This window comes from Cyanistes caeruleus, chromosome 3 (genome assembly GCF_971803275.1).
Source record: "Cyanistes caeruleus chromosome 3, bCyaCae1.hap1.1, whole genome shotgun sequence".
NCBI lineage: Eukaryota > Metazoa > Chordata > Aves > Passeriformes > Paridae > Cyanistes > Cyanistes caeruleus.
In genome coordinates this window covers 98,652,399-98,677,742 of record NC_141703.1, presented here as the reverse complement: position 1 = coordinate 98,677,742, position 25,344 = coordinate 98,652,399, and the positions used below count along the sequence as shown (strand labels likewise).

Below are 25,344 nucleotides of genomic sequence, written 5' to 3'. Positions count from 1 at the left end.
CGCATCCAAACAAATAAAACACAGCCCCTTGCAGTTTTAGCATGTGTTTATTAAAAAGGAAGGTGTGAATAATTGAGTAGCCACTAGAGAAACAAAACTCCTAACATACAGGCTTTGAACATAGCTTATGCTGTAAGTTTGACACAAGCCAGGGCAAGATGCCTGACAGGATAAAGGAAAAAGGAAGGAAAAGCAATGTCAGGGTTAGAAGGAGGAATCTCACTGCATACAGATTACAGTGTTGGTTCTTTCCAGCATTTCCCCCACATGCTGCCAAGGTGGCTCTAACATGAAATAAAGATCTCACTTATGTACTGCACAGTAAGTGCTGTGTGGACAGTAATAAAAGGTGTTCAAACTGCCAGCTTCATTTTTAAAATATATATATTAAAGGTGAAAGCTAAACACTTCCAAATATTAAGCATAACTTAAAGATCATCTAAATGGTCTTAAGGCCATCTAAACAATTCTTTTATTAAGCTAAGTATTGATATTCTGAAGTCCCATCAACAGCTTTGGAAACCTTAAATTGGCTAGATTTGGAGTGATAAGCTCATCGAGAGATTAAAATTATAAAACCTAGATTTACTACCAGGGTTAAAGGAATGTGGCTGTCATTTCTTCTTTTACTTTCTTTGAGCTGAAGGATGCATCCAACCACATAATTCCATTTTCATTCTATGTCCATTTCAATTTAGCGTGGCCTTATGAGCACAGCCCAGAAAGATACACAAAAAAAAATAATTCCTGGGCCTGAAACTCTGCTTACTGTGGACCAAGGACAGCAGGAAAAACAATCCTAATCTACCAGGAACATGCTAAAAATTCACAATACATGCCAGAGCCAGAGCTGGCAAAATACATCTGTAATATATTGCAAACATTAAACTCTAAAGTTAGTTCATATTCTAAAGAGAATTTAAGAAAGCATTATAGTTTCCTTTTTTTTAATGAATCACAACTCATTAATTCCTTCCTTTTATTTAGACATCATCCCAAAGAACCTAAATTATGCTTTTCCAGTTCTTTAATGAAAATTTCTTGCATCCTAACATTTTTGAACTATATATCTGGTATTTTTAAGAAAACACAGTAGAGACCCCAACAGTTACAGCCCAGAATGTAAAAGTCCTGCAGTTGCACATAACTAGAACAAATTAATCTCAGCTTTGTACACGATACATTATTTATATTTTTGAGAACATAAATAATTATTTATGTTTAGAATCCTGTAACATCCCTAAAGAACGGAATAATATATATGGCATGTGGCCATTTTTAGCCAGATATGCATATGTGAAAACAAATATAGATAACAAGGGACGAGGAGGGAGAGGAGAAGGGTTACAAATGAGCTATGGCTGGACTTTTGTTACAGGTTCTAATCCATTTCATTTTGTTTTTAATGCAGTGCTGTTTCTGCAAATAGGTATAAGGAAGATGAATCCATAAGGAATCTGAAGTTCCTCTGAGGCTGGACAGTTATTGCTAGGTGAACCACAACTGATAGTTTCTTCATTAAAAAAGTGTATTCTTTCACAAAGGAACAGTCAATGGCATTTTCATGTTGTATCACCAAATTGACTACAGTAGGAAGCAGCTTTCACACAGAGGTGATCTGCATTTTCTCCTTGGCTCATCAGTTTGTGTTCCGACGGATCCAGTCATAAAGGGCTGTCACCCTGGTGTACACACCAGGACGATTGCGCCGGGCACACCCTTCACCCCAGCTCACAATGCCAGCAAGGTACCACCTATTGCCCTTCCCTGTGCAGGCCAAGGGACCTCCAGAATCTCCCTAAAATGAAGGAGTCCAGCCATTAGTGCACACACAGAGAACACTGCAACAAAAAATAAATTATTTAAGAACAGTAAATACATGCCCCTCCTTTTCTCAAATGAAAACTTAGTATTAATTAAAACTTACTTCTGGATATAATGTATCCAACCAGATGTCATATTTATTCAATTATTTTAACTTATGGATGCAGCACACTTATCAATATAAAGCCAATGGCAAGAAGCTGTTTATAAAATTTCTCCTTGGTAATGTCATAGAATAACACCACAGCCCAAAAAGGGAGAGAAAAAGACATGGATGGAAATAGGGAATTCTACTACAATTTGAATATAAATTGTTCACAGGTTGAAGCAGATCTCTTTTACTGTGTGTTAAGTAGGAACAGAAAGATACCACACACCCCAAATAAAAAAAAAAAAGCCAACAAACCAAAACAAACCCAAACCCAACAAACAAACCGGGCACAATTAAGTATTATCAGCAGTTTTATAATCAAGACTGGATCTACAGTAGACTACTTTGAAGGGGAAGAAGAAGGAACAAAAATTAAGGAATGTGCAAATAAGAACTGGTTTCTCAAATGGAACATGCAAGTTTGCACAGCAATGTAGAAAAATAAAAATTCCCATTCAATTCAGCTCACAGGATCGAAATGCATTTGGGCTCATCAATGTTTTTTTGCCTCTCATTGCTTTAACCTTGTATGTCATCTGTGAACTGGTCTGTTCACAGAACTCTGGGCAACTACAATGCAGCTCCTCTCTGCAGCACTTCCTAATGCACACAAGGCAGTCAAGCAGCCTCCAAATTGACCCTGGGATTTGTTTGAGCCCCCAGCTGCAGTCAAAACACGTATGAGGTCAGGAGAAATCCACGTACTGATTAAAGAATAATAGCAGAAAGCTTTCGTCTCCCAACCAAACAAAATTATCTATTATGGTGGCACAAAATTATCTAGAGATAAGAGGCCAGAGTTCTTCCTCTCTCTCAGGCTGCTGTCTTACTAGAAATGTTGATAATCCAAGAGACTGATGTCAAAGTGACTTGACAAAGGCGGCTGCATAGTTCAGCCAATTACTCAGCCAGTTCTGAAGGACCAAAGAGGCTGTATGCCAGTGGGGAGAGGAATGAGGTCTTGGTTCCTAAGCAGAGGAACCAAGGCCAAAGAACATCCTAGAGTGCTAAGAAAACAGTCTGAAAGTGTAAATTTTTATTTCTGATGTATCACATCCTCTGAAGATGGAAGGCATTTGGAAGCTTCACTTAACTTGTGCAATATATGCACCACATACATGTCCAGGAAGAAGTGAAAACAAACAGGATGCTCACAAGTCTGAAAGCATAGTAAAGGGGGCTTAGGCTGCTGTGGGGGTTTCCTGAACTCCCAGTGTCATTCTTCTCTAACACTGTGCAGGAAACACATGCTGTATGTTACATAATATATATATACACTAGTGACAGAAACGAAAAAAAAAAAAGCAAAAATGCTACCCAGACTAAGAACTTTAAGACAGAAAGGGCCAACATGCTAGAACTCAAACACAGCGTATTATGCTGGAAACTGGCCAGCCGAATACGTGATATACAGCTGAATTTGTTAAAAAAAAAAATCTGAAAATTCAAGGGCATTTCTTAATCAGCACATTTTTTGGAGGAACATCACCCCTACAAATTAACATATTTTAGCAAAACAGTTCCAAGGTCACAGTTTTCAGATAAACTCTACATAATGTAAATAAAAATACTAATTAATTTAATTAGTTCTTAGACGCTGCAAGAAAATTCTACAAATAGTCTATTGTGTAAAAGAGGTTTGACACATCATGAGCTACAATCTTGCAAAACTTACCCTATTGCATTAAAATAATAAAATTTATATATTACTCAAAAAATATACCAAATTGCCTCAGTCTATTAATCAGTAACAAATTTCTATCCCCTTTACATGGTAACTGGAATAAAAAACACGTTTGTAAAGTTGATACTCATTATCAGAAGTATGAGCACCAATGAAGTACACAAGTAGTGCACTAGGAGAAAGAAGGCAGAGTCAGGACAGGTGGTATGACCAAAAAGCAGTTTCTGATTGTGTGTGTAAACAAGCTGGGTTTCATAACTTACACTACTGTGATGTAGTCACAACTTGTAATTACACACATGAATGAATGTTTGATATTAAATAGCACCATTGCAGCTGCAGTTCCAAAACCTAGCTTAGCTTTTCCTTTCATATTTCTTTGCAACTGTAACAATATGTTACTCATCATATTTTACGGTATTTTACCAATTCCATACCCAGATATTAAAAAAGATAAAAAGAAATTAATAAAAATAACATAATTCACCGATGGACCCTTTATCACAGATGATGCCTTTTATATTTTTGTTCTCTTGTATGAAATATAACTGTTGAAGATGAAAAAGAATTCTTCTCAACACATTTTACCCCTTGCCTTTGCAAAATGTTATTTTTCAAGAGTCAGACATTATCTATGATGAATTTTCTTCCTTATTTTGGTGGCCTTTTGTTGCTATGTTTAATTAACCATAAACTCACACTCAAGACATCTCAATTAAAAAAAACAACAAAGAAAAAAACCCACCACACAAACAATCAAATACTCTGAGGAGCTTTCCAATGAAAGCAAACATTCCTTTGTAGTTTTCCTACCAGTTACAGATTACCTGGCATGCATCAACACCACCATTAAGATTCCCAGCACACAGCATACGTGAAGTAATAAGATCATCATAGAGCTTGTTGCAAACACTTTGGTTAATCATTCTCACTCGAGCTTCCTGCAGAGTTTTGGCAAGATGACCTAGAAAAAAATACAAATGGTATTGCAAAGGTGGCACAAATTTCTTATAGAGATATCAATTATCAGAACAAAGGAGGATTACTTCAAACTCAAATTCTACCCAGCTAATGACAGCAGAGTAATTCCCTTCCCTTCAAATGGTGCCTGCCCTAGTTTTTGAAAGCTGTTGTCCACACTATGCTATAGCCATAGAGATTCCAATGCACCACCTTTCCATTTCCCTAGACTTTATCCTTATGACCTTATTCTGCCAGAAAGTAATAAAAGTGCCATGCAAATTGTAAGATAAGACTGCACACAGGGTGACTAAATTTGAATGCCATTTCAAATTATGCCTGAAGCTTTTTGTTATTATTTACACCATGGTTGTGCTACAAACAACATCCAAGTCCTACAAAATGCAATTTCTATATTGTTTTCCATCTTCTCATTTCTAGGGAAGAAACTGATGAATAAAGCTGAGTGTGGAAAAACAAATAATTTTTAAAAAACCCAAAGAACAGTCTGTAACTTACAAATGATGGTAACATCTTAATTCTGTACTATGGTATTGACATAAGATGCCCTTGTGAGTTAAATATCCTGACACCTCTGATGTTCTGAGATACTGCCCAAGCCCAGGTTTCAAGCTGTTTAATGTTGAGACAGAGCAAGGATCCCACAGGCTCCCTTACTGCCCCTCTCTAACTCAGGGGGCTTTTTTCCTGCCTCCCCATTGCAGCTAGCTGCTCCAAGCTACACAGAGGCAGAACTCCTCATGAGACATACTTTAAACTGCCTTTGGTTAAGACAGAGAAAATAAAAGATCCTCCACATTCTTTTGCAATTATTGCTGCTTACGGCTCCGTTGTCAATCATAAACAAATTATTTCACTGCAATAGTTGCAAGCTACTGATCTCTTTACCTGCAAGGTTCTATTCACCAGATAAAATGAGTCATGAGCATGAAAATGGGCACATTTTTGTAAATCTAGAATAATTTGCTTTTCAATGGTCTGTGGCACCTGAGTATGCATTTTCTCACTTATCACCTACCACACAAGCAATCATTCAGAATTCACAGACTGTAGCTAAAAAGATCTTTTCTGACTTTTTATAGACATACTAAGTAAGCTACATGGGTTGGGTTTTTTTTTTGCATACAAGCATAAATATTCAATTGTCAGAGTTTAAAACTAACAAACTTGCAAAAAGTATATCCAGGAAATGAACATACTATTTTCTTTTATGGCTCCCCAGCCAGTTACATAGCAGACAGTTCCATAAAGAAATACTCTAGAGGTGCTGGGTAAACAAATGGGCTGTACCAGCTCACTGAAGAGTACAGGTGTCTCCATTTCCAACAGGGCAATGTCATAGTCTGAGATAGCTTGGTTGTACTGTGGGTGGACAATAATCCTTATGATTGATCTCACAGCTACACGATTGCTCTTTTCATTAATAGTATGTGAGCCCATATATGCTCTCCATCCCATTGGAACGGAGTATCTGTAAAAAAAATGTTTTTAGAACGCCCCATTGGAAAGCAATGCAGTGTTAGTTTGTTCCATTTTAACTACTTTTCAGTGTTTGAGGACATTCATCAAAACCAAAGTGCATGGAGTAGAATATGACTTCAGAAGATAGATGCGTTCTAGTCTCTGTCTGCTAAAACATTAAGCAATGTTTTCACTTGCTATTATAAAAATAATTAATTTCCTGGAGCTATAAGACCGACTCCTTGCTATGCATCATGCTTTGGAACTCATAAAAGCATGTAACTAAACTCTGTCTCCTCCTTACCACATGAAGGAGGTATGCATTTTCAATTTACACTACCTAAACCAGACATCACTGAGGTTTCACCCATTGATCAATAAATAGGACATGTCTTGGGATAAAAGGCTGTACTTCTACTCAGAAAACCCCCGCCTTTTGAAAAGAAGGAGAAAAATTTGCATTTACCCTAAATCTAACAGAACAGTGTTCTATCATGGAGGATTCACTGGCAATGGAAGCAACTTCAGCAAAGAATAACTGCAAATATTTAAGACTTTTGAAGCCAGCAGAAAACACTGAGTTTTAGTGTTTATGTAGTGAGGTCACGTCACCGAGTTATAATGTGGATCAACTTATCTAGACAAGGAATAGATTCTGCAAACTACTGAAAGCAGCTTTGTAAGGTTATTAAACTGCAAATGCTCTAGAACAGTATAATTTCTTCGTACCTCACAGAATGAGAATCCAGGAAGCAATGGGCAGCAGATACAAGCCACCTGTTGGAAATCACAGATGCACCACACACGTGGCCATGTGCCCCCATCTGTAAACTCGCTTGCCAAGGCCACTTCTCAGATCTCGCGTCTTCACCTCCAACAATTCTGGTTTTCTTAAGCTGGCGTCTTCCACAAGCTAACAAGAAATTATTTAATAAATTAGTAAAAAGCCCACTGGTTAATTCACTTTGCCATCCTTGACACAAACTTTTACCCTTAGGCCTTACTGTGCAATTGGTAAAAAGGTGAGTACTTGCCCGTTTTCACTCAATCAGGGCAGGTCAGATATAAAGCAATCATTGTCTATCTTCCTTTGTAGCTTTCCAAAGAGCTGAATAACTCAAAAAGAAATTAAGCACAATTTAAAAGTTCATTTGAATAATTCTTGTCTCTTTTTCCTACTTACAAACACAGCTCCTTGACTGCATTTCATTCAGCTCTAAAAAAGCAGAAAGACCTACCAGCTTATCCTAGAAGTGCATTGCTTGAAATAAGTCACCATAGATAGAATGGATGAGTTGATTTAAAAGAAACAGTGCAAAATTCAAGACAGACATTTGCAAAAAGTGTTACCAGGAAGTTATTTTCTTTTTTTAATTCATATTTGATTTAACCAATTCTTAATCCAATAATGCTTAATAATAACACAAATTGCTGACTTAGTTTCCCAAGTAGCTAACAAATTTTAAAATAAATGCTACCACACCACAATTCATTTCATCAGATCCATCTGTGCAGTCTCTTTTCCCATCACACTCAGGATTTGGTTTCAGCAAGCATTTTCCATTGAGGCATTTGTATGCATAAGGGGAGCAATTTTTGTAGGCTGAAATAAGAGAGAGAAGATAGTGTCACATGTTTGGAGTCACACTTTCAAATTATTAACAAAACCTTGCACATTCACAAGTTGTTCAAAGCCACACATTCTAGACTGCTCAAAGCAGTATTCTATACTGGTGTAAACTGGTCCCCCTATGGAAGGACTTTAATTAATGACCACACTAATTTCAGTTTCCATTGTCCCTGAGGAAAAAGAGGACTCTCCAACTGTCCACACTCCCATTTTACATAACTCTAAATTGAATAAGTGTGTCTTCTCAGTTCTGTTCATTTGCCTTCACCAGCGCTACTGGCATTACAAATCATAAATCTTCACAGCATGTTTTCATTTTCAAGTGAAATTGAGAAAACTGTGGGAGAGCTTTGTACCTCCCTCCAATAAATTTCTGACTAAGGACTATCACAGTTTACTATGTGAGAATCCTCATAGATCTCAGCAATTTGCTCCCATTATTATTATTATTCTTATTACCACTTGTTCACAAGGACCTCTAAACAGTGAGAGGTAGGTTTCTTCCAACAAGGATTTGCTCCTGGCTACCCCAAGATTGAAAGCAAGACAAAAATTGTATAAGCAAAATGCAGCAAATCACTGAGGAGCCACTGGTGGTACCAGCAATGTCCACAACTATTGTGGATCTACAGTAAAAAGATCATCAGTGTGGTGAAAGTCTGCAGCCTACTATGTCTCCCTTAAATTATGTGGTTCTGATCTGGCAGCATTTGGGGGAAAAGTGCTCTTCCAACAGGATCACCAGCAAAATGTGGTTTGGTTTTCTTACTAAAATCCCCTTTATCTTGGATTTTTCTTCATTAATTGTCTAAACTCTCCTAATTTGTATTCACTATTATGAAACTTTTATTTTGTGCCATGAAAAAAAATAATCTAGAAACAACACATTTAACCATTAAAATATGCATGCTTCTGACTTCCACCATCTTTTGGAAAATAGTTAAAAATACATACTTACAGCAGTTGTTTTCATCACTGTCCTGCCTGCAGCTGTCATCATCTTTACAAGACTTATACTGAGGTTTACACTTCCCATCACCACAGTTCAATTGTTCTGGACTACAACCTGAAGAAAATAAGAGTCTGTAAATTTCTAATACAAACAGCAGACCAACAGCCACATGCTACACTCCCTGCCAGAGGTCACCTGGATGTTTCTGTGCCATTTCTCTCAGACATTTATCTACCTTGGTTTTGATAGCATCCAGTGACAGAGAGACTTCTGCTGTACTCTCTGGCCTTGGATTACCTTCTGCTCACTGTTTCTGGCATCTTTTGAATGCTCCCTATCTTCTTTGACATGCAATACCTAATTCAGGTACAATACTCTAGCTGAAGCCTTCCCACTGCTGATTGGGAAGGTATTTTCAAATTCCTGTCTTACATCCTAGTGTGACACTTAAAAAAACCCAGAACAAAGACAACCAACACAACAGCAAATACAAGCAAAACTCACAAAGTGTTTTGTGACTTTGACTCACAAGTCATCTCTTGAGCAATAATCATCCCCCCCCCGACATTTTTTAGCAAAAAAAGCAACTTAGGCAATCCACATGTCTGTTTAATTATCTACATTCTTCACAGAATCAGAGAGTATTCTGAGTTGGCAGGGACTCAAAAGGACCAACTTCACATCCAACTCCTGGCTCTGCATAGCACCATCCCCAAGAGTCAAACCCTGTGCCTGAGAGACCATCCGAACACTTCTTGAGCTCTGGCAGCCTTGGAGCTGTGACCATTGCCCTGGAAAAAGTCTGTTCCAGTGACCAATCATCTTCTGGGTGAAGAACCTTTTCCTAATATCCAACCTAATCTTCCTCTGACACTTTAGACCATTCTCTTGGGAGTGTCACTGGTCACCAGAGAGCAGAGATCAGTGCCTACCCCTCCTCTTCTCCTCACAAGGAAGCTGTAACTGCAATGAGGTCTCCCCTCAGTCTCCTCCAGGCTGAACAGACCAAGTGGCCTCAGCTGCTCCTCATACAGCTTCCTCTCAAGGCCTTTTGCCATCTTTCTTACCCCACTTTGGATACTTTCTAATAGATTACTATTTTTTATATTGTGGTGCCCAAAACTTCCCCCAGCACTCAAGGTGAGGCTGCCCCAGTGCAGGACAATCCCCTCCCTTGCCTGGCTGGGGATGCTGTGCCTGATGCCCCCCCAGGACATGGATGTGCCTCCTGGCTGCCAGGGCACCACTGACTCGTATTCTTGTCTTTATTTTTCTCCATATATATTCTACAGCTTCTCAGCACCACTTACAACACTTACAACAATCCCGCTAAAACACTTCCACCTTTCTATTGTATGATGCTTTTTCTATTTCATAAGCATCTACTCTAATCCATAATTTAGATCATGAACAAAAATTATATCACATTCCATAACAACATTTGCAGAATGACATTAAAAATATCCTTCTTTGGTAATAAGTCTTGACCAATTGTTCTGTGGAAAGAATTTCTTGTATTTTTTTTTTCTCCCCACATTTTCTTTACTTACTGATGAGCTTGTCACACAAGACAGTGTTAAAGTACAACTTATCTATTTATCCTCTCACAGCAGGGAACTAAACCAAAATTTTAAATCTTCATGCTGGTTTTAATATTCTTTCCATTAGTTACAAATAGTTTACTTTCCTTTGGCTACTTCTTGTGCATTTTTTATTCCTTTGGAAGGTTAGCTTATAAAGATTGGTGTAAAATTCCCTCTTGATTTTTCTCCCACTCTTTAAAGAGATACATTACACAGCCTCTTTTCCACAATTTTACATCTTCACCCACAGGCTTCATGTGATCTTAAAGGTTGCCAGCAGTATTTTAGAGATAATTTCAGCCCATCTCTCAACTTTGTGGAAGAAACTCTTTACAGAAAACAAGTGATGAGAAATAATTGTTCTACCCCAATCCAATTCATCACTACCATCTGGGCAGCTTTTCCAGCATTCACACTGATTTCTTGAAGGAATGTACATTTTGTCTGCATATCTAAGGACAAGCTAGAAAAATAAGAAATCAATGACACTAGAAATATTGATATAGTCTTAATGCAGTAATGCAGGACTCTACTATGAAAAAATATTAAATATTAAAATTACTACTAAAAATTAAAGTTTGTGTAATTTGTAACACAAATTGAAAGAAAAAAGAAATAATATCTTACATGGCACAATCTGTCAGAGATTTTTATCAAGCAGTCTGTATTAAATAAGTCACCTAAATAGACTTAGCAGATTAAATTCACATTAATTGCCTCTACTCTAAGGACTGGAAGTCATTCATCACAGATACATAATTACTGATAGGAAGCATTTCTTTAATTTGTTAAGGGAATGTATTTAATACAGGAGCATCTAAGGAGAAGGAAAATAAAATCAAAACTAGGCATTCTCATTAGTATTACAAATATGTATTTCCTGATATTAAAATTCTGTATAAATTAATCTCTGTGCTACTACACTAAATGTCTGGTGTGAAAAAGTACTTTATCAAACCCTTTCCAAAACTTGCAGTCTTGTTATGAAACAGCCCTTGACCAAGAATTTCCTTCACTTCATGTAAACTAACTACTATAGATGCTAAGTTATTTCTTTCCAGTATATAAAAAATGTTTGTTCTCTTTCACTCTTTCAGATGTGCAAGGAAAAAAAGTCTCTGAAAGACTAAGTAGCTCAACCCACTCCTCTTCCTGCCCAAGTGAAGTCAAATGAAACTTACTGCCATTTAGCACTATGGGCAAATTAAGAGCTACATCAATCAGACTGAAGTACCAAATCCATTTGTCCCACAGTTGTCTAATCAGTTCCAACCTGGAGTAAATTAGTCCTCTTCATTTCCTTGCATGTGATGTGAGTGGGAGGAAAGCATACACTACACCCAGCCAGCATGAGCTCAAAGCAGGAGTGTCTCCATTTTCTTGTCACCTCTCCAGGCCTGAAGTTGTCCAGATGATGGCTGGCATTTGCTTTCCAGGACAGCTCAGAGCAGTGCCTGTGATTTTTAATAACTGTGCTTTGATAGGCACTCTCCAATGAGGAAAAACTAACCTCAGGTGGGTGACTGCAAGTACTAAAGATGTGGGAAAACACGAATTTATTTTTTTTCCTTCTCCTATTACTACTGCTACAGGCAAGGCTGATATAGGCCAGTGCTCTCAATCCATGCTGATATCTCAGACAGCCTTCCCCAAACTACTGCATCAACTTGGTACTGACACATCACAGCTATTCCACTCCTCCTGATGAGTCTTTATACAGAGTCTCCTGACTGTGACTAAGAATTGATTAAATAACTTTGAGCCATCTGCTTGCTGGCTCAATGCTAGAAGCAGAGCACACAGATACACACAATAAAGATGGGATTTTCTCCATTAAAAAATGTGCTCTTAGGCTTAGATTCCTAACCATTTTTGAGGCAGCAACCAGAGTAACCACAGAACTAAGAATAGTTGGTAACTTTTTCTAGTAGAAAGAGACCCACATTGGTGGAAGAAGAAATCCCTGAAAATCTGTGAGTCTTACAGAATGACTGACCACAAAATGTGGCACTTATTTAGAGTGAAGGCATGAAACAAAAATCTTTACTGGAAACCTTACTACTTAAATGCTTCTATGTCAACAATGAACAGAACTACATTCTGACAAGCAAGCTGAGGATTTGAAGAGGCTTCTCAAAATGAAGCAAAATTATTTTCTCTTGAAATCATAGAGAGCTTTATCTACCCAGACATTAATTGGGTAAAATAAACCCCAGGTATTTAAAAAAATCTGAAATTGTATCTTTTCTAAAAAGTGTCACAAGTAAATATGTGTATCTCCTGAAAATTCCTGTTCCATCATCTGGAAGCCCCCCCAAATCTAACATTGCACCAGAAGTACATAGACTGGGGAGTTAGGAACAGCCCATAAAAAACCCAGAGGTATTTCTGCAACATGTTCTAGCAAGGGGTCCTCTTTGCCAGTAAAACTTAAAATAGTTTGTCTAAACCTGAAAACTGATCTAGAGCACCTTGAGCTGTGATTTTAAAGAGAAGATTAAGTATTCATGGTTATTTTTTGTTGGCAAAAGAGTCATGCTTAGAGGCCCTCTGCCATTCTATTTTCATGTTGCAGCTTGGCTATTTTAAGGTGTCAACAAAGTGCCATATAAATAGATCTACAGAAATTGAGAAATTTTACTTTTACTCCCTATTTTACAGAAATGTTGATAAAAGTTAGAAAATAAGTGCTAGCTCCTAAATGCATCTTATATCTAAATTTGTACCTCTGTTTGGTCAACTAAAGACATAACATTTTATACATTTGTCTCCTGCAATAAGGTTAAGAAAATAGGCAGGTTGAGTTGTACACAATTGGTCTGTCAAGAAGGGTTTCTCAAAGGTTTCTCCTTAAAAATTAAAGCGTGTGTTTAATAACTTACGGTCTGTGTGCCTGAAAGCTTTGTATTCAATATAAAACCCTCTGTGGGTGACCAGCTCATCAGAGTGGAAGTTGATTTCAACAGAATATCCATATTCTCTGTTTCTGTTGTTTTCTGAAAGAGCTTTACAGTATCTAGCAAGGCAAAAGTGAGAAATATTAATTTCTAACCAAACTGACTACTACCATCCAGCTATATCTCCTTTTACTGAGTGGTGGTGATGTCAGAAAGTTTTAAGACAATGCAGTAAGGATCAGCTGTATTTTGGTGTTAAAAATTGTCCAATTAAAGTTTTAGAAAGCCTATTTAAGAATTTCTCCCACTCTGCAACTTTTTTGGGATTAGCAGATTTTGAAACAAGATATAGCGAGATGATCAGTGTCAGGGTTTACCTTATAAACACAAACTACTTCAAGCATGCTTGATTTCAGATTGCCCATTTAGGTTTGCAAACCCAAAAACTCCACATCCAGGCAAGGATTAAATCATCCAGCCAAACCCAACAGCTGTTGTTTGTTTCAATATGCTCCTTCCAAGAGACAAATTTCTCTGAATAGCTTTATTTTTAGTGCTTGTGTAACAATTACAATCCCTGAAGAGCAAGTGGTAAAGAAAATTAAACTTCTGATTGCACAAACTCTTCAACCACATAAAGACCACAGCCAGGAATTTACAGCTCAGCTGCAGCTGCATAAAATCCTGTAATTTTCTACATTATTGCTCTAAGGGGAACAAAATAAAAAGTAAATATCTGTAAGAAAAAAACCAGGATGCCTGAATGTGCAGAACTCAAAGTGCAAATCAGTATGTCAAAAAATAATGTATTTACTCACCTAACTCCATCAATTTCTAACCAGTCTTTATCACATTTATTGGACCCTGGAGACTTCTCTTGAATTTGTATTACAAGGATTTTTATTGCGAGTTTGTAGTCAGGCAATGGTGCCTAAAAATCAAAAGAAAACCCCTAACACACATTCACAAAATGATAACAGCCTTTTTTCCCAAGGTGTTCTACCTATTGCAGGACTGGAAGTACTGCACTTCTACTATTGAAATTAGCACCTCTGAAGAACCAAAAACCTTTGCTAATTTAAACATCTATAGAAATCTTTTTAGACCATTTTTGGTGAGACTGTCCCTGATGAAGTGTAAGCCTTTCTGCAGCCAGCATAAAGCACTATACCTGAGGTTCACACTAGGCTTGTAATGCCATGTGTTCCTGTCCTGCACAGAGGTCAGAGGTTTTTGCCACAAGCTGCTAATAATACCATGAGAGGCAGAGACTTGTCAAGTCATATACATGAAAAGGCTCCTTTACCAGGGAGACTGAAAATGTAGTTAAATGCTGAATGGAACAATAGACCAACACATTAGGCAGTTGGTAGAAATCATGGCCAGATTTTAAGTCTTGCCAAAGAACTTGCTGGAAATTCAGGGGTGAATTTCTGAGCCAGAGAAGGTCCTGGCCCTGCAGAATTCAGGGAAATACAATGTGGTATCCATCATGTGAGGCATGATTTACATGATCATTTTTTTCTTTTTAACATAGAAGAAAAGCTCTGATTATTATTAATTTTCTCTGGCTGCTGGGAATTGTCATCTTACATATTAATTTGTTTCTGTCACAAATAATGCTCAAACTTCTGGAAGTTTGCAATATTTCCCTCCCATAGTTGGCCCCTGTACCTAGAACAGGAAAGAAATGTGTGCCAGAGAAGAAGTCAGGTTCAGTGGGCTCACTAGGCTTTCTCTCTGTTTCACCCACAACAAAAGCCATTTCTCCCAATTTTGAGTCCACATAAGATAAAGAGAAGTAATCAGTACTCAGAAGAGCTCCCAGTGTTTACCTTGATGATCCAGGTGCAGTCAATGTTTGGTGGGTAGTAACTTGGGTAATAAGGGGAACTTAGTGTCCCATTCCAGGAAGTATAATGACCACCACATACTAGGAGAGAAAAACATCAGCAAAGAACACAATTATCTCAGCTGGACCAAAGTGCAGAGTCTACTTCACTTGCTAGGACCCTTCTCTAACTACAGTTAGAAGAATACATTGTGACAGTATTAAACTAACATTTTCCCTGTATTAACTGAAAATCACTTAACTTCTACCTCCACATAACACTGAATTTCTCTTATTTTTGGATCAAATTACAACTACAGGTAAATACAAAAAACCTCTGACTGAAGCTTTTCCTTTTTAAAAAAACATTATTTCATGGTAAGTGAAAGAAGCAACTGGATGTGGACACAACAAACCTCCCCCTTCCAATTTACTTCTGACTTTTATGTATGCATTTTCAAAATTAAAAAGCAATCCTCCCACTGAAGTTAAAACTGATTAATTTAATGTAAACAAGGAAGTTTTCAAAGTTCCCACTTCGAAAATTCTTGCCATATCTGAACAATTCCTTTGAGGTTTTATTTTCTACCAAAGACTCTCCTAGATATCCAGTCCTTAGTGCCTATGGTTCCCTTTAGGTAATATTATGAATACAAATATGATCATAACAGAAAATAAGGTAGTTTTGAAATTAAAAAAGCTTGTAAGCAAAACCTGGGCTAAATATAATTCAAAATGCCCATCCTCAAAACAATAAAGCCATTTTAATTAGTAATGTCATGGGATAAATATTTGGATATGCAGCATGCAGAGAGACATAAGCTGAAATGTGGCATCTTTGTCCAAGTTTATCCCCTGTGACTTGTTCCAGATGTTAAAAAATAGTCACTTGCTTCATTGTCAAAACTCTTTCACTTATACCTTACCAAATAACTGTGGCTAAACTTGATCCTGTGAAGCCATTTTATCGCTGCTATAATTAGTACTACAGTTTAGCATTACTCAAAATATTTCACCACACAGCACCCATGTAAAATCCATAGTACCCCATAGGTTTGGAATGTATTTCTTAGGTCTGGAACACAATTTTCTTATTCAGTTAACTGCACTGAACAATGCTTTCAGAAAAAGAACAAAGATAAATTAGAAGCGTTTGCTCTTGTTTTCTGTTTTCTTTAAACACACATTCTACAATCTGTGGATACACTGCCAAAACTGATAAAAGTAGCTGCCCTGTCATGGGGGCTATCTAACTTTGCCTAGGCAGACAGTGCCTCTAGCTGGCTGGCTGCTCTGCTGGCACTGCTCAGTGTTACCCATGTAATGCCTGGCAAGTAAGGCTTGAGTAGTTATCAGGAAGACAAAGTCTCTCAGACCAAAGGATGTTCTCTCTTCTTTGTTCAGTTCTCAGTCTTTTGTAAAGTGGATCAGAATGGTAACTCCCTGCTTTATATGCCAACATTCCCTCCTCCAGATATGTTCAAGGCAATATCAACTTTTTTAGAAGCAGAAACAGTAATCAGTGTGTGCTTTCATTAGATGCTTGTTCCTATTAACTACATACTGATTTTAGGAATGGCTTGAAAGTGAGCTTTTAATATGTTTCTTTCTCCTCTTCGGTCCAGTGAGAAGGTAAGCAACATTACATTACTTGATGAAGTTAAACGCACAACAGAAGGAGTCCAGGCCCCAGGCCCACACCATCTGGAAGGTTACCAAAAAAATGCATTAAAAAATGTAATCCCCCAAACATTTCCCACATTCCTGTCATCTTTTCTGGGAAACTGGGCAGAAGTAACACTGATCTGGGCATCTGTCTTTCAGTAGCATTCCCTTGGCTATCACTTCCCTTTAATTCTTCCACCCAGCTGATAGTGCATAGGATGCTAGGAGTTCCCAGTCTAGAGGCTTAGTCACTCTGTGTGTACATCACAGTTTTCTTGCTTAACAAGTGCCCTGGAGTTCTCATACCTATAGAAGCATCAGATTACCTACAGAATGTTACTTCAGTAGTGATAGTGGCACTGAGAAGCAAAGGTTAGGAATGAAAAGGCAACAAGTGCCAGTGCAGCAGTGTTGAGCAGCATCTGTGCAACAGATAAAACCAAAACATTCCCAATATATCCATGTTCAATCTGGTTTTGTGTCACAAAAGCTATCACACAAAATGTGAAGTCCCATGCTTGGCAGCTATTGCTTCCTATTGTTCTTTTACTTGTAATGTGAGATGCTATTTCTTGCATCTGTAAATTCACTCTTACGCTTATTCCATTTTGCAACCCACATAATATTTTTGACTTTTTTTCATTTATTTATAATTTGATGATCCTTGTGGGTCACTTCCCACTCAGAATATTCTGTGATATTTGTGAATCTATGTGTTAAAAGTTTCTAACAGGTTTCTCTTTTTCTATGCACAGCAAATGAAAGCAATTAAGATTAGACCTCACAGTAACAGAGTATTTCAATCACAGCCCAGCAGTAAGTTCTCTGATGTCACTGAGATCCAAATTGGAAGCATTAAAGTAAAAATTTTTAACCTTAAACAGAAAGTAATTGTCTTCTGCTTTAGCAGGCTATTCCTTTCACACATTTGAAGTGAGACACTAGTGAATGAATCTCTGCTTTGCCTCTCCAGCAGACATTATTAAATCCTTTTTATCATAATAGCTGACAAAACATTTATAAAATAACAACTTAAGTTCTCTCCACATTGCCATGTAGAAATATTTCAGCATCTTCATCAACCCAGTTGACAGCCTGGCTTATCTTCTATCTGTACTTTCTGTCATAGTATCATCAGAACAGCAAGGCAAGCTATGAGAAGAGGAATCCACATGAGATGCTTAATCTCACGTGTCTTACACCTCACATCATCTCAGCTTGAACATGTTTTAGGATTTGTCACTGAACAGATGTATTACTGCAGTTTACAGAAACTGGTGAGAACCAGCTCAGTCACCATGTGAGACCCTAGACCTAAACATCAGGGAATAATGGCTACTATAGTTACTGGCTGTCATGGATATTGGACATACTGTTGTTATTATTAGTTCTACTGTATGTGTCTTAAGTATGCCATTAGGCTGCTTTTTACCCAAGCAGGAAACTAATAGACATATGCAAAACAACACATTTTCTAGAGTGGCAATAAAAGCAACCAAAACAGTTGGTACCATGAGGCTTTTTACATAATTTGTCACCAAATTCTGTTTTGGTTCTTTAATAGACAGACAGCAATGCACATTCTTGAATTTTGTCTTACAGCTTCCTGCATCAATGTTCTCTGAATGCGTTACATCAGACACCTGTGTTGGTCTTGCTGTCTTCCAGGAGTTTTAATGCTCAGGGCCAGCTCTACATTTGTGATTCCTAAAAAGCTGAGCCAGAGGTAATAATGCACAATGGAGTAACAGTTGCAGCAATAATCCATAATAAGTAGCAGAACAGATGCAGGCCCACATCAGAAACAGGATTCTCCTCATTAAGCTACAGTTTGAGAGTAACTCGTTACAAAAACCTTGCATTTATTCCATGCCAACAATGGCAATCTGTTGTTGGCATGGAGCACAGGGAGCAATTAGTACATTAATAGAGCTGAAGAGGACCACCTATTCAATTAAGTTAAAGCATTCCTAAATGAGTGCATTTCAGATTCTTAGTTGAATCTTCATGCCCAGCTAACGTCTTCCTGAAAGTTTCTAAAATAAAAAAAATTAAGTAAAGTTCCCTCTTGAAACCATCCATCTTCAGACGCTACAGCTTGTTTATTTATTTGGTTGGGGAAGGCAGATTATTTGTGCTCATACATGAAATTTAAAAAGTAGGAGCAGTGTAGCCACTCAAATTTAAATATCATCTGAACTCACTTATGCAAATAGACTCCAGAGTGACTCTGAGGACGGAGCCCTCCAACCCTCCTGTTATAAACAGGACTTCAGCTGTGACTGGACTACCATAAAACATACATTTTCTGAAAGTAATACAATAGAATACTCTAAAATAAAGTCTGAACATTTTTGAATTGTGAGAGAAATTTTATGAAAGGAACCCATTAAAAATTTGTCATAGTTTAGAATAAACCCCATAGAAATTTGCAACAGGTTCCCCAGAGAAGGGGTCATGGCACCAAGCCTGTCAGAGTTCAAGGAACATCTGAACAATGCATTTAGTCAGATGGTTTGGTTTTAGGTAGTCCTCTGAGGAGCAGAGAGTTGGACTTGAAAACCCTTATCAGACCTTTTCAACTCTTTTAGAAGATCTTTTTATTATGCTATCCAAGACTTAATTAAGTTGTATTTCAAATCTTACATTTCATCAATTTTTTTTCCATACAGCTCAGTAAAGCATCTTTGCTCTGTGTATCATACCTGGTAATGATCTTGTTCTGCAGTGGAAGAAGGAAATCATATGCTGACAAGTGGTGTGATGCACAGCTCTCTGGAGTAACACCATGCAGAGTGATAACTACCAGTCTCACCACATAGTTAGAAGGAACTCGCAGTCTCCATTGATAAAATGACTTTTTGGGATTCATCAGAGTTAGAGTCCTGTTGTTACCTGGCTTGGCATACAGGTCGAAGGATACTGCTACAAAAAAGAATGTAGATCAGTATGGAAAAACTGTTAGTTTGAAAGATAAGTTCTTGGGAAAGGTTTCAGACAAGGTAGAAGTGATCACCTACCCACATTTCTTGACTACTTTTTACTCTTATGTTTACAGCTCTGTTCCCTTTTCCCTATCAGACTGCATCACCTTCTCCTGCTCTGGCCAAGGACGTACAAAGCCTCACCATCACCAGCTCTGCACATTCCATGAGTAGGAACTGATTCAGCTGCAATTGCTACATTATCTGTGTCACACCTGTTGCTTCCTTTGCCATTTTCTCTTCTTCCCTCTCTGTGCAGTGACAACACTAAGTACATGAAGACAAATCTCGATATATGCTTGGAATGAAGAAATCAGGCAAAGTGAATTAAAGCTCTACATTATCTGTCTGATCACTAACAACATATAACCAAAATTGTGTAATCACCAGCCAAATCATATACAATTTTTTAGAGGTTTTGTTGGTTTGTTTTGGTTTTTGTTTTGTTTTGTTGGGGTTTTTTTTAGTTGGTTGGTTGGGTTTTTTTTTGTTTTTTTTGGTGTTTTTTTCAGGGGTAGGGGTTGTGTTTTTAGAGATTGCAAAAATAGGAGCCACAGCTCACTGCAATTCAGTGGGAACTATTAAATTTCAACCATTCTAGTTGGAACATCAGAATAAAAGCTGTAAGGTATTTTCATCCAGCCTTCATTTGAAACACAACACATGGAGATTCCATAGTCTAGTTTAGTTCATAAGCCCTACAGATATAAGAATAACTGGAAAAATGCCATTTTTCTATCACAGGATTCCACTCCCCCCCAAAGTGGTATCACTTGGGATTGAAACATAATTACCTGATTTTAGCATCACATCATATTCTATGGAATCTGAAACTGAAATGTAATAATTATCAGCTACACAAGCCAAAGACACAAAGTGGAGAAAGAAAAATAGACAGAATAGGTATTAAATGACAGGTACATTGTTACCAAAAAGCTCCATTGTATCAAGATCAAAATCCTCCTCCCCAGAACTGAACAAGGGAGCTGCTTGTTTACTACAGATTTCTTTTTGCTCCACTGGGGTTAATTTTTTAAGAGAAGCAACCATATCTTGTGGTGCCCAGAATGTATTCCAGAAATAAGCTCGAAGCCCAGATTCTCCTTCACTGTGAAAGGAAAAAAAAATCATCATAAATGCTTTTTTGGACATGGTTTTTACTGGTCTGCATTTTTGGCCAGCACAGTTTCATAGCCACCTGAATTTCTGTGCCCAATAATTGCTGCTAAACATGGTGACAAAAAACTCTCTTGTTTAACAATTATTTTTGCTATCCAGTAGAAATATTTTTGACATATGCAGCTTAACCAGCTACACACTGAGACTGAAAAATCACACCTTGAAATCCTACAATAGTTTTTATGAAATTGGATGTTATCTTCCCTGCTGTATAATTATACACTTTTAAGATCATATAACAACTCCAGACACATTAATATTTTTAATGGAAGCTAGCACCATAAAACAACACAATTTTATGTCTGTACTTTGATGCAGCATTTTGCACCATTTTTGTTGAAATAAAGAAACCTTGAGCATATGCATACAAATTATTTCTTCAGTGATTCCACCACAATCCTTTTGAAAATGCCTGTGCACTGAACCTTCAGGGTTTTCAGAAAGTACCAGGTTTGTAATAACCAGCTGTTCAATGGATTTACATTTCTTACCAGGAACTCAAATAGTGTTTTGCCCCAAGTTACACATTTAAGGATTTGTTTTCAGAGGTTAAAAAAGAACTTCATTTGAATGGACAAAACTGAAATAAGATCATGCAAGTGCTGTATTGTTATTTCAAAAATTAAAAGTAGATTAATAGACAACAAAACAACTCATAGACTCAGGAACAATTAATCAGATTTCATTTATCTCACCAATTCTACAGGGCAGGACAGAAGTCATACTGTTAGCTTAGCTCATATACTTAAATGCATTTCTGTGTTTTTAATTCTCTTACAGAGATGTGCATGTTCTTCTAGATAGCTTGTTTTAAATGCATTAAAAAACAGAGAAAAACACAGCTGGATATTTCAAATTTCTACCATATGCTAGAACAGCACCTACCTGAAAGTAGCCACTACAGACTTCAAGTAGTACTTTCCCAAGAAGGAAGATTCGTATGTTTCTGCCAACTGACAATGAAATAGTGGTAAAAGAAAAATGTGACATTATATTATAGTGCAAATATAATCTCTAATACTATAAAGTGCTTGTCTTTTTCATTCTTTCTTCTTCCTCACTGCCTTCCCCCACATTACAAGCACTGTCCATAATTTTCACAAAATGTATCAAATAAGGATCATAAATGTGCATTAAATTCCACTAAAAAAATTGCTTTTTCACACCATATTTCAAGACCACTGAGACAGTTCTTGATACTTAGTCACAAAAAAGTTTTTATGAATACATTTATATTTTTGTTTCAGTCTTTAAACTTCCAGTATGATTGACTTGTATTGGCTGTGCACAAAGCAGCTTTGAGACACCAGATTAATTCTTTTGGGAAATACAGGCTAACAGAGAACAGCTTTGTCTTCAAAACTGCTGCCCACATGTACCTAGGAAACAGTATTTGATCTCACAAATAGAAACTCATAAGAAGGGCAAGAAAGCAAGCACTGTTGTGATGATAAGGAAGATTAAAAAAAGTGAAGCATTGAACTGGAGGTGAAATTAAAAAGAAAAAGAAAAATGTAGAAGGAAGATAGTTTGAATAAAGCAAAATAAAACAATCACTCTCCTATTTCCTTCAAGACAATTTGTCCATAACCCTGAAACCTTATTACCTAGAAAGTATTCACCTTACTCTAAGACACACAGCTCCATCTGTCTATCTGCATTTCTAAACTGAAAACTGCCAAGGCTCTTGCTAGCTTTAAACTTACTGTTTCCAAGGGGGGGGAAAAAAAAAAAAAGGCTAACCCAAGTCCTCTCCTCATCCCCAGCTGATTCTGTATAAATATTTACAAAATATTGCTCTACTTATGTGGAAACTTACATAATTTTGGACTGCTTTTGCTTGCAGGAGGAACTTCTGTGACGTTGGATCATTGAGGTCATTTGTATAAGTCAAATTAGGAATTTCTACACTTCCACTGATATAAGTAAAGGAAAAAGCTGGAGCTGAGATAAAAAAAAAAAAAAAGCACACCTAATAATGTTACAGAACAAGAGGCTTGCAGAAGTACGTGCTTGTCCTTGGCATTTGCAAGGAGAAACATGCAGTAAAGCTACAGCACTCAGCCAGTCCCACTGACAGAGTAAAGCCCAGCAGGAAAGGAAAATAAGGACATAAAGGTTTAGCTATGCATTTCTACTAGGAAAATTTCATTGTTGATCTTCCATTTTTTTGTGGTGCTCTCATCTTGAAGAGGCACGGTTTTAATGGCTGTGTGTTGACATTTGGAAAAGTACATAAACAATTTAGGTATGCATTCTGTTTTTAAAAAAAGTGAAGAGAAAATAGACAAATAACTCCCATAGGTTCCTGCAAAAGATAACACCTAATATCAATAATGATGGTATTCATGAGCAGAAACAAAAAAATAATTAGAGATAAAATGCACACTTTCAATATTCTTGTGCAACTACTAACTGCTAATTACTGTGCATTTTGTTGCTTTAGCAAAGATGTTAAGGAGAAGGCAAAGTCAGCAGTTTATATACACACATTATGTGTATATAATGTGTGTATATATATACTAAGCAGCTCAGCTGCTTAGTGCAGAGCTTTTCACAGTGTGAAATATCCATCCCACCCAGACCACGCTGGGAGTAACACTTACAGAGTGAGTAGTGCAGGACTAGCAGGATTGCTGTAACTGTTAAAGAAACTGTAGGTAATATTCCTAGAAGACATCTCCTCCAGAAACACAACTTCATCCTTTTGAAGAAATGATACTTTTGGCACACACCTTCTTGGTAGGATGGGCAGTAGGAAACGCGTAGACTTTCCTAAAGAAAGACCATGGATGGCATCAGTTAGTAAAAAAACAAAGGAAGAGCTATTGTATCACATTTTGGTGTATTTACTCTCTTAGTTTCAAAGAGATTAAAACTGAGATAAGAGCTTTCATGTTATCAGCTAGGGCACACATGAAACCTGCATCTCTCTGGGCTATTTCCTTGTATGCATCTGAGGCTGTGAAAGCAGGTGGGGGGAGGCAGGGATTGTATGTGGATTTTAATCACTGGTTAAGAGCAATTTATGAAGAACAGGGGTCAATGCACACAGGAGTGGATAGAGATAATTTATTTACTGTGTTCCTACTACAAAGCTTAGTTGGTAGCTCTTACCTGCCCTGAAGCCCGTTCAGCGTCCGGAGCTGGAATGCTGTACACAGAAATCCGGCCGGAGGGAAAAGCCTGCAGCATGATGCTGTGACAAATGCCTTCTGACAAACCTAGCAGCAATCCCCTAAATGAACCTTGTTACTTAAACATAACTCAGAATAGCTCAGAATAGCTGCTCTCCCCACCACACACACCGGGCTTCTCTTATTTCACCTTTGCTATACTGCTTGAAGCTGGAGCCAGCTGATCTGCAGTCAAAGAAGGTGGGCAGGAAAAGTTGCCATCTCTGTAACTCCTTGTTTTCCTGACTGGCTAAGTAGGATATGGATCCCATCATTTGAAAATAGAACACTTCTTTCAGAACTACAAGAGTTGGGAGATCATTTATGACACAACACAAAGGACATACAATCAATTTACAGACAAAAGGTCCCAGGGCAATATAAATGAGGCAACTTCTAATTAACTCCCTGGGGAATCCATAGAAATATCTGTAAGAGAGGAGAAATGCTCAGTTCCACATATGACCTTAGTTTTCCAGCTCCAAGATATTACCATAGAACAAATGTGGTAAATAAATTGGAAACCAATTTATGTTCACATTTCCTGTTTGAAAGAAAAAGCTGCTTTAAGCCAGCAAACCATCAAGTTCAGCATATTCTGCATGTAAAATAAGAAAAATCAAGGATGTGTGTGGAAAAATAACATATTTGATAAATGTTGAAAGAGAGAGAGAGCACAAAGAACAGAATCTAGAAAAGCAAAAGGGAATGAAGAAATCTCAGCCCCAGAAAAATAATACAAAGGGAACAAACAAATCCCAACAGTTCACACAGAGATTGCAAAAGGGATTAATTGGAAGGCAATCCTCACAGCTCAGAAATTCAAACTACAACTGCAGACAGATGGCTTTGTTCAAGTCCTCTTTTTTCAACACCCTATCTGCTACACACACAGAATCTGCTGACTGACACTTTGCCCCTTCCTTCATGGAAAAGAGAAGTACCCACAGGAAAATGCCTAGAGGAAACAAATCCACTTTTGCATAAAACTTGTATCAGGACCTTTTAGAAACACCGGTTTTGTTTCAGCAAGGACAAGATCATTGCAATAAGACACATCACCATGTTTATTCATTTTGATAAGGTTGCCTGAAGCTCAAGAATTCAAATTCTTAGGTGGATGAGCCTGAAAACAAAGAAATGAAACCAGGAAATAAAAGAGTTAGTAGCTCCAAATCATGCAGTTAATTAAAATGAATGCAGGAGAAGGAAGAAACATACAACAAATCACCACTTATAGCAGCAGAATTTCTGATCTTCAAAAATTAGGGCCCTATGGATTTGAAAGGACTGAGTTCACTTTTTACAGGGCCTCCTCTCCCTTTCTCCCTGTCAGCTGTTCTTGG

General features: G+C 37.5%; 1 protein-coding gene across 6 annotated transcripts; it reads right to left on the bottom strand.

Annotated features, from left to right (window-relative positions):
* Positions 1–28: 28 nt before the first annotated feature.
* On the bottom strand, positions 29–25,332 carry LOC111943403 (suppressor of tumorigenicity 14 protein-like). Of its 6 annotated transcripts, none has more exons than XR_015285113.1 (17): positions 23,940–25,332; positions 23,429–23,597; positions 22,642–22,766; positions 21,708–21,775; positions 20,573–20,751; positions 20,438–20,476; positions 19,365–19,584; positions 16,559–16,698; positions 14,999–15,096; positions 13,982–14,094; positions 13,149–13,282; positions 8,690–8,797; positions 7,585–7,704; positions 6,831–7,014; positions 5,931–6,111; positions 4,487–4,623; positions 29–1,798 (listed from the first exon to the last, which is right to left on the bottom strand). XR_015285113.1 is itself a non-coding variant. In XM_086883320.1 (17 exons), the coding sequence occupies exons 1-17, from the start codon at positions 24,015–24,017 to the stop codon at positions 1,640–1,642; spliced, it is 2,343 nt and encodes a 780-aa protein (XP_086739446.1). In that variant the 5' UTR covers positions 24,018–25,332; the 3' UTR covers positions 29–1,639. The 6 variants fall into 6 exon arrangements, 1 of the variants encoding a protein (XP_086739446.1); XM_086883320.1 differs by having other exon boundaries at positions 5,840–6,111; XR_015285115.1 differs by lacking the exon at positions 5,931–6,111.
* Positions 25,333–25,344: the final 12 nt, after the last annotated feature.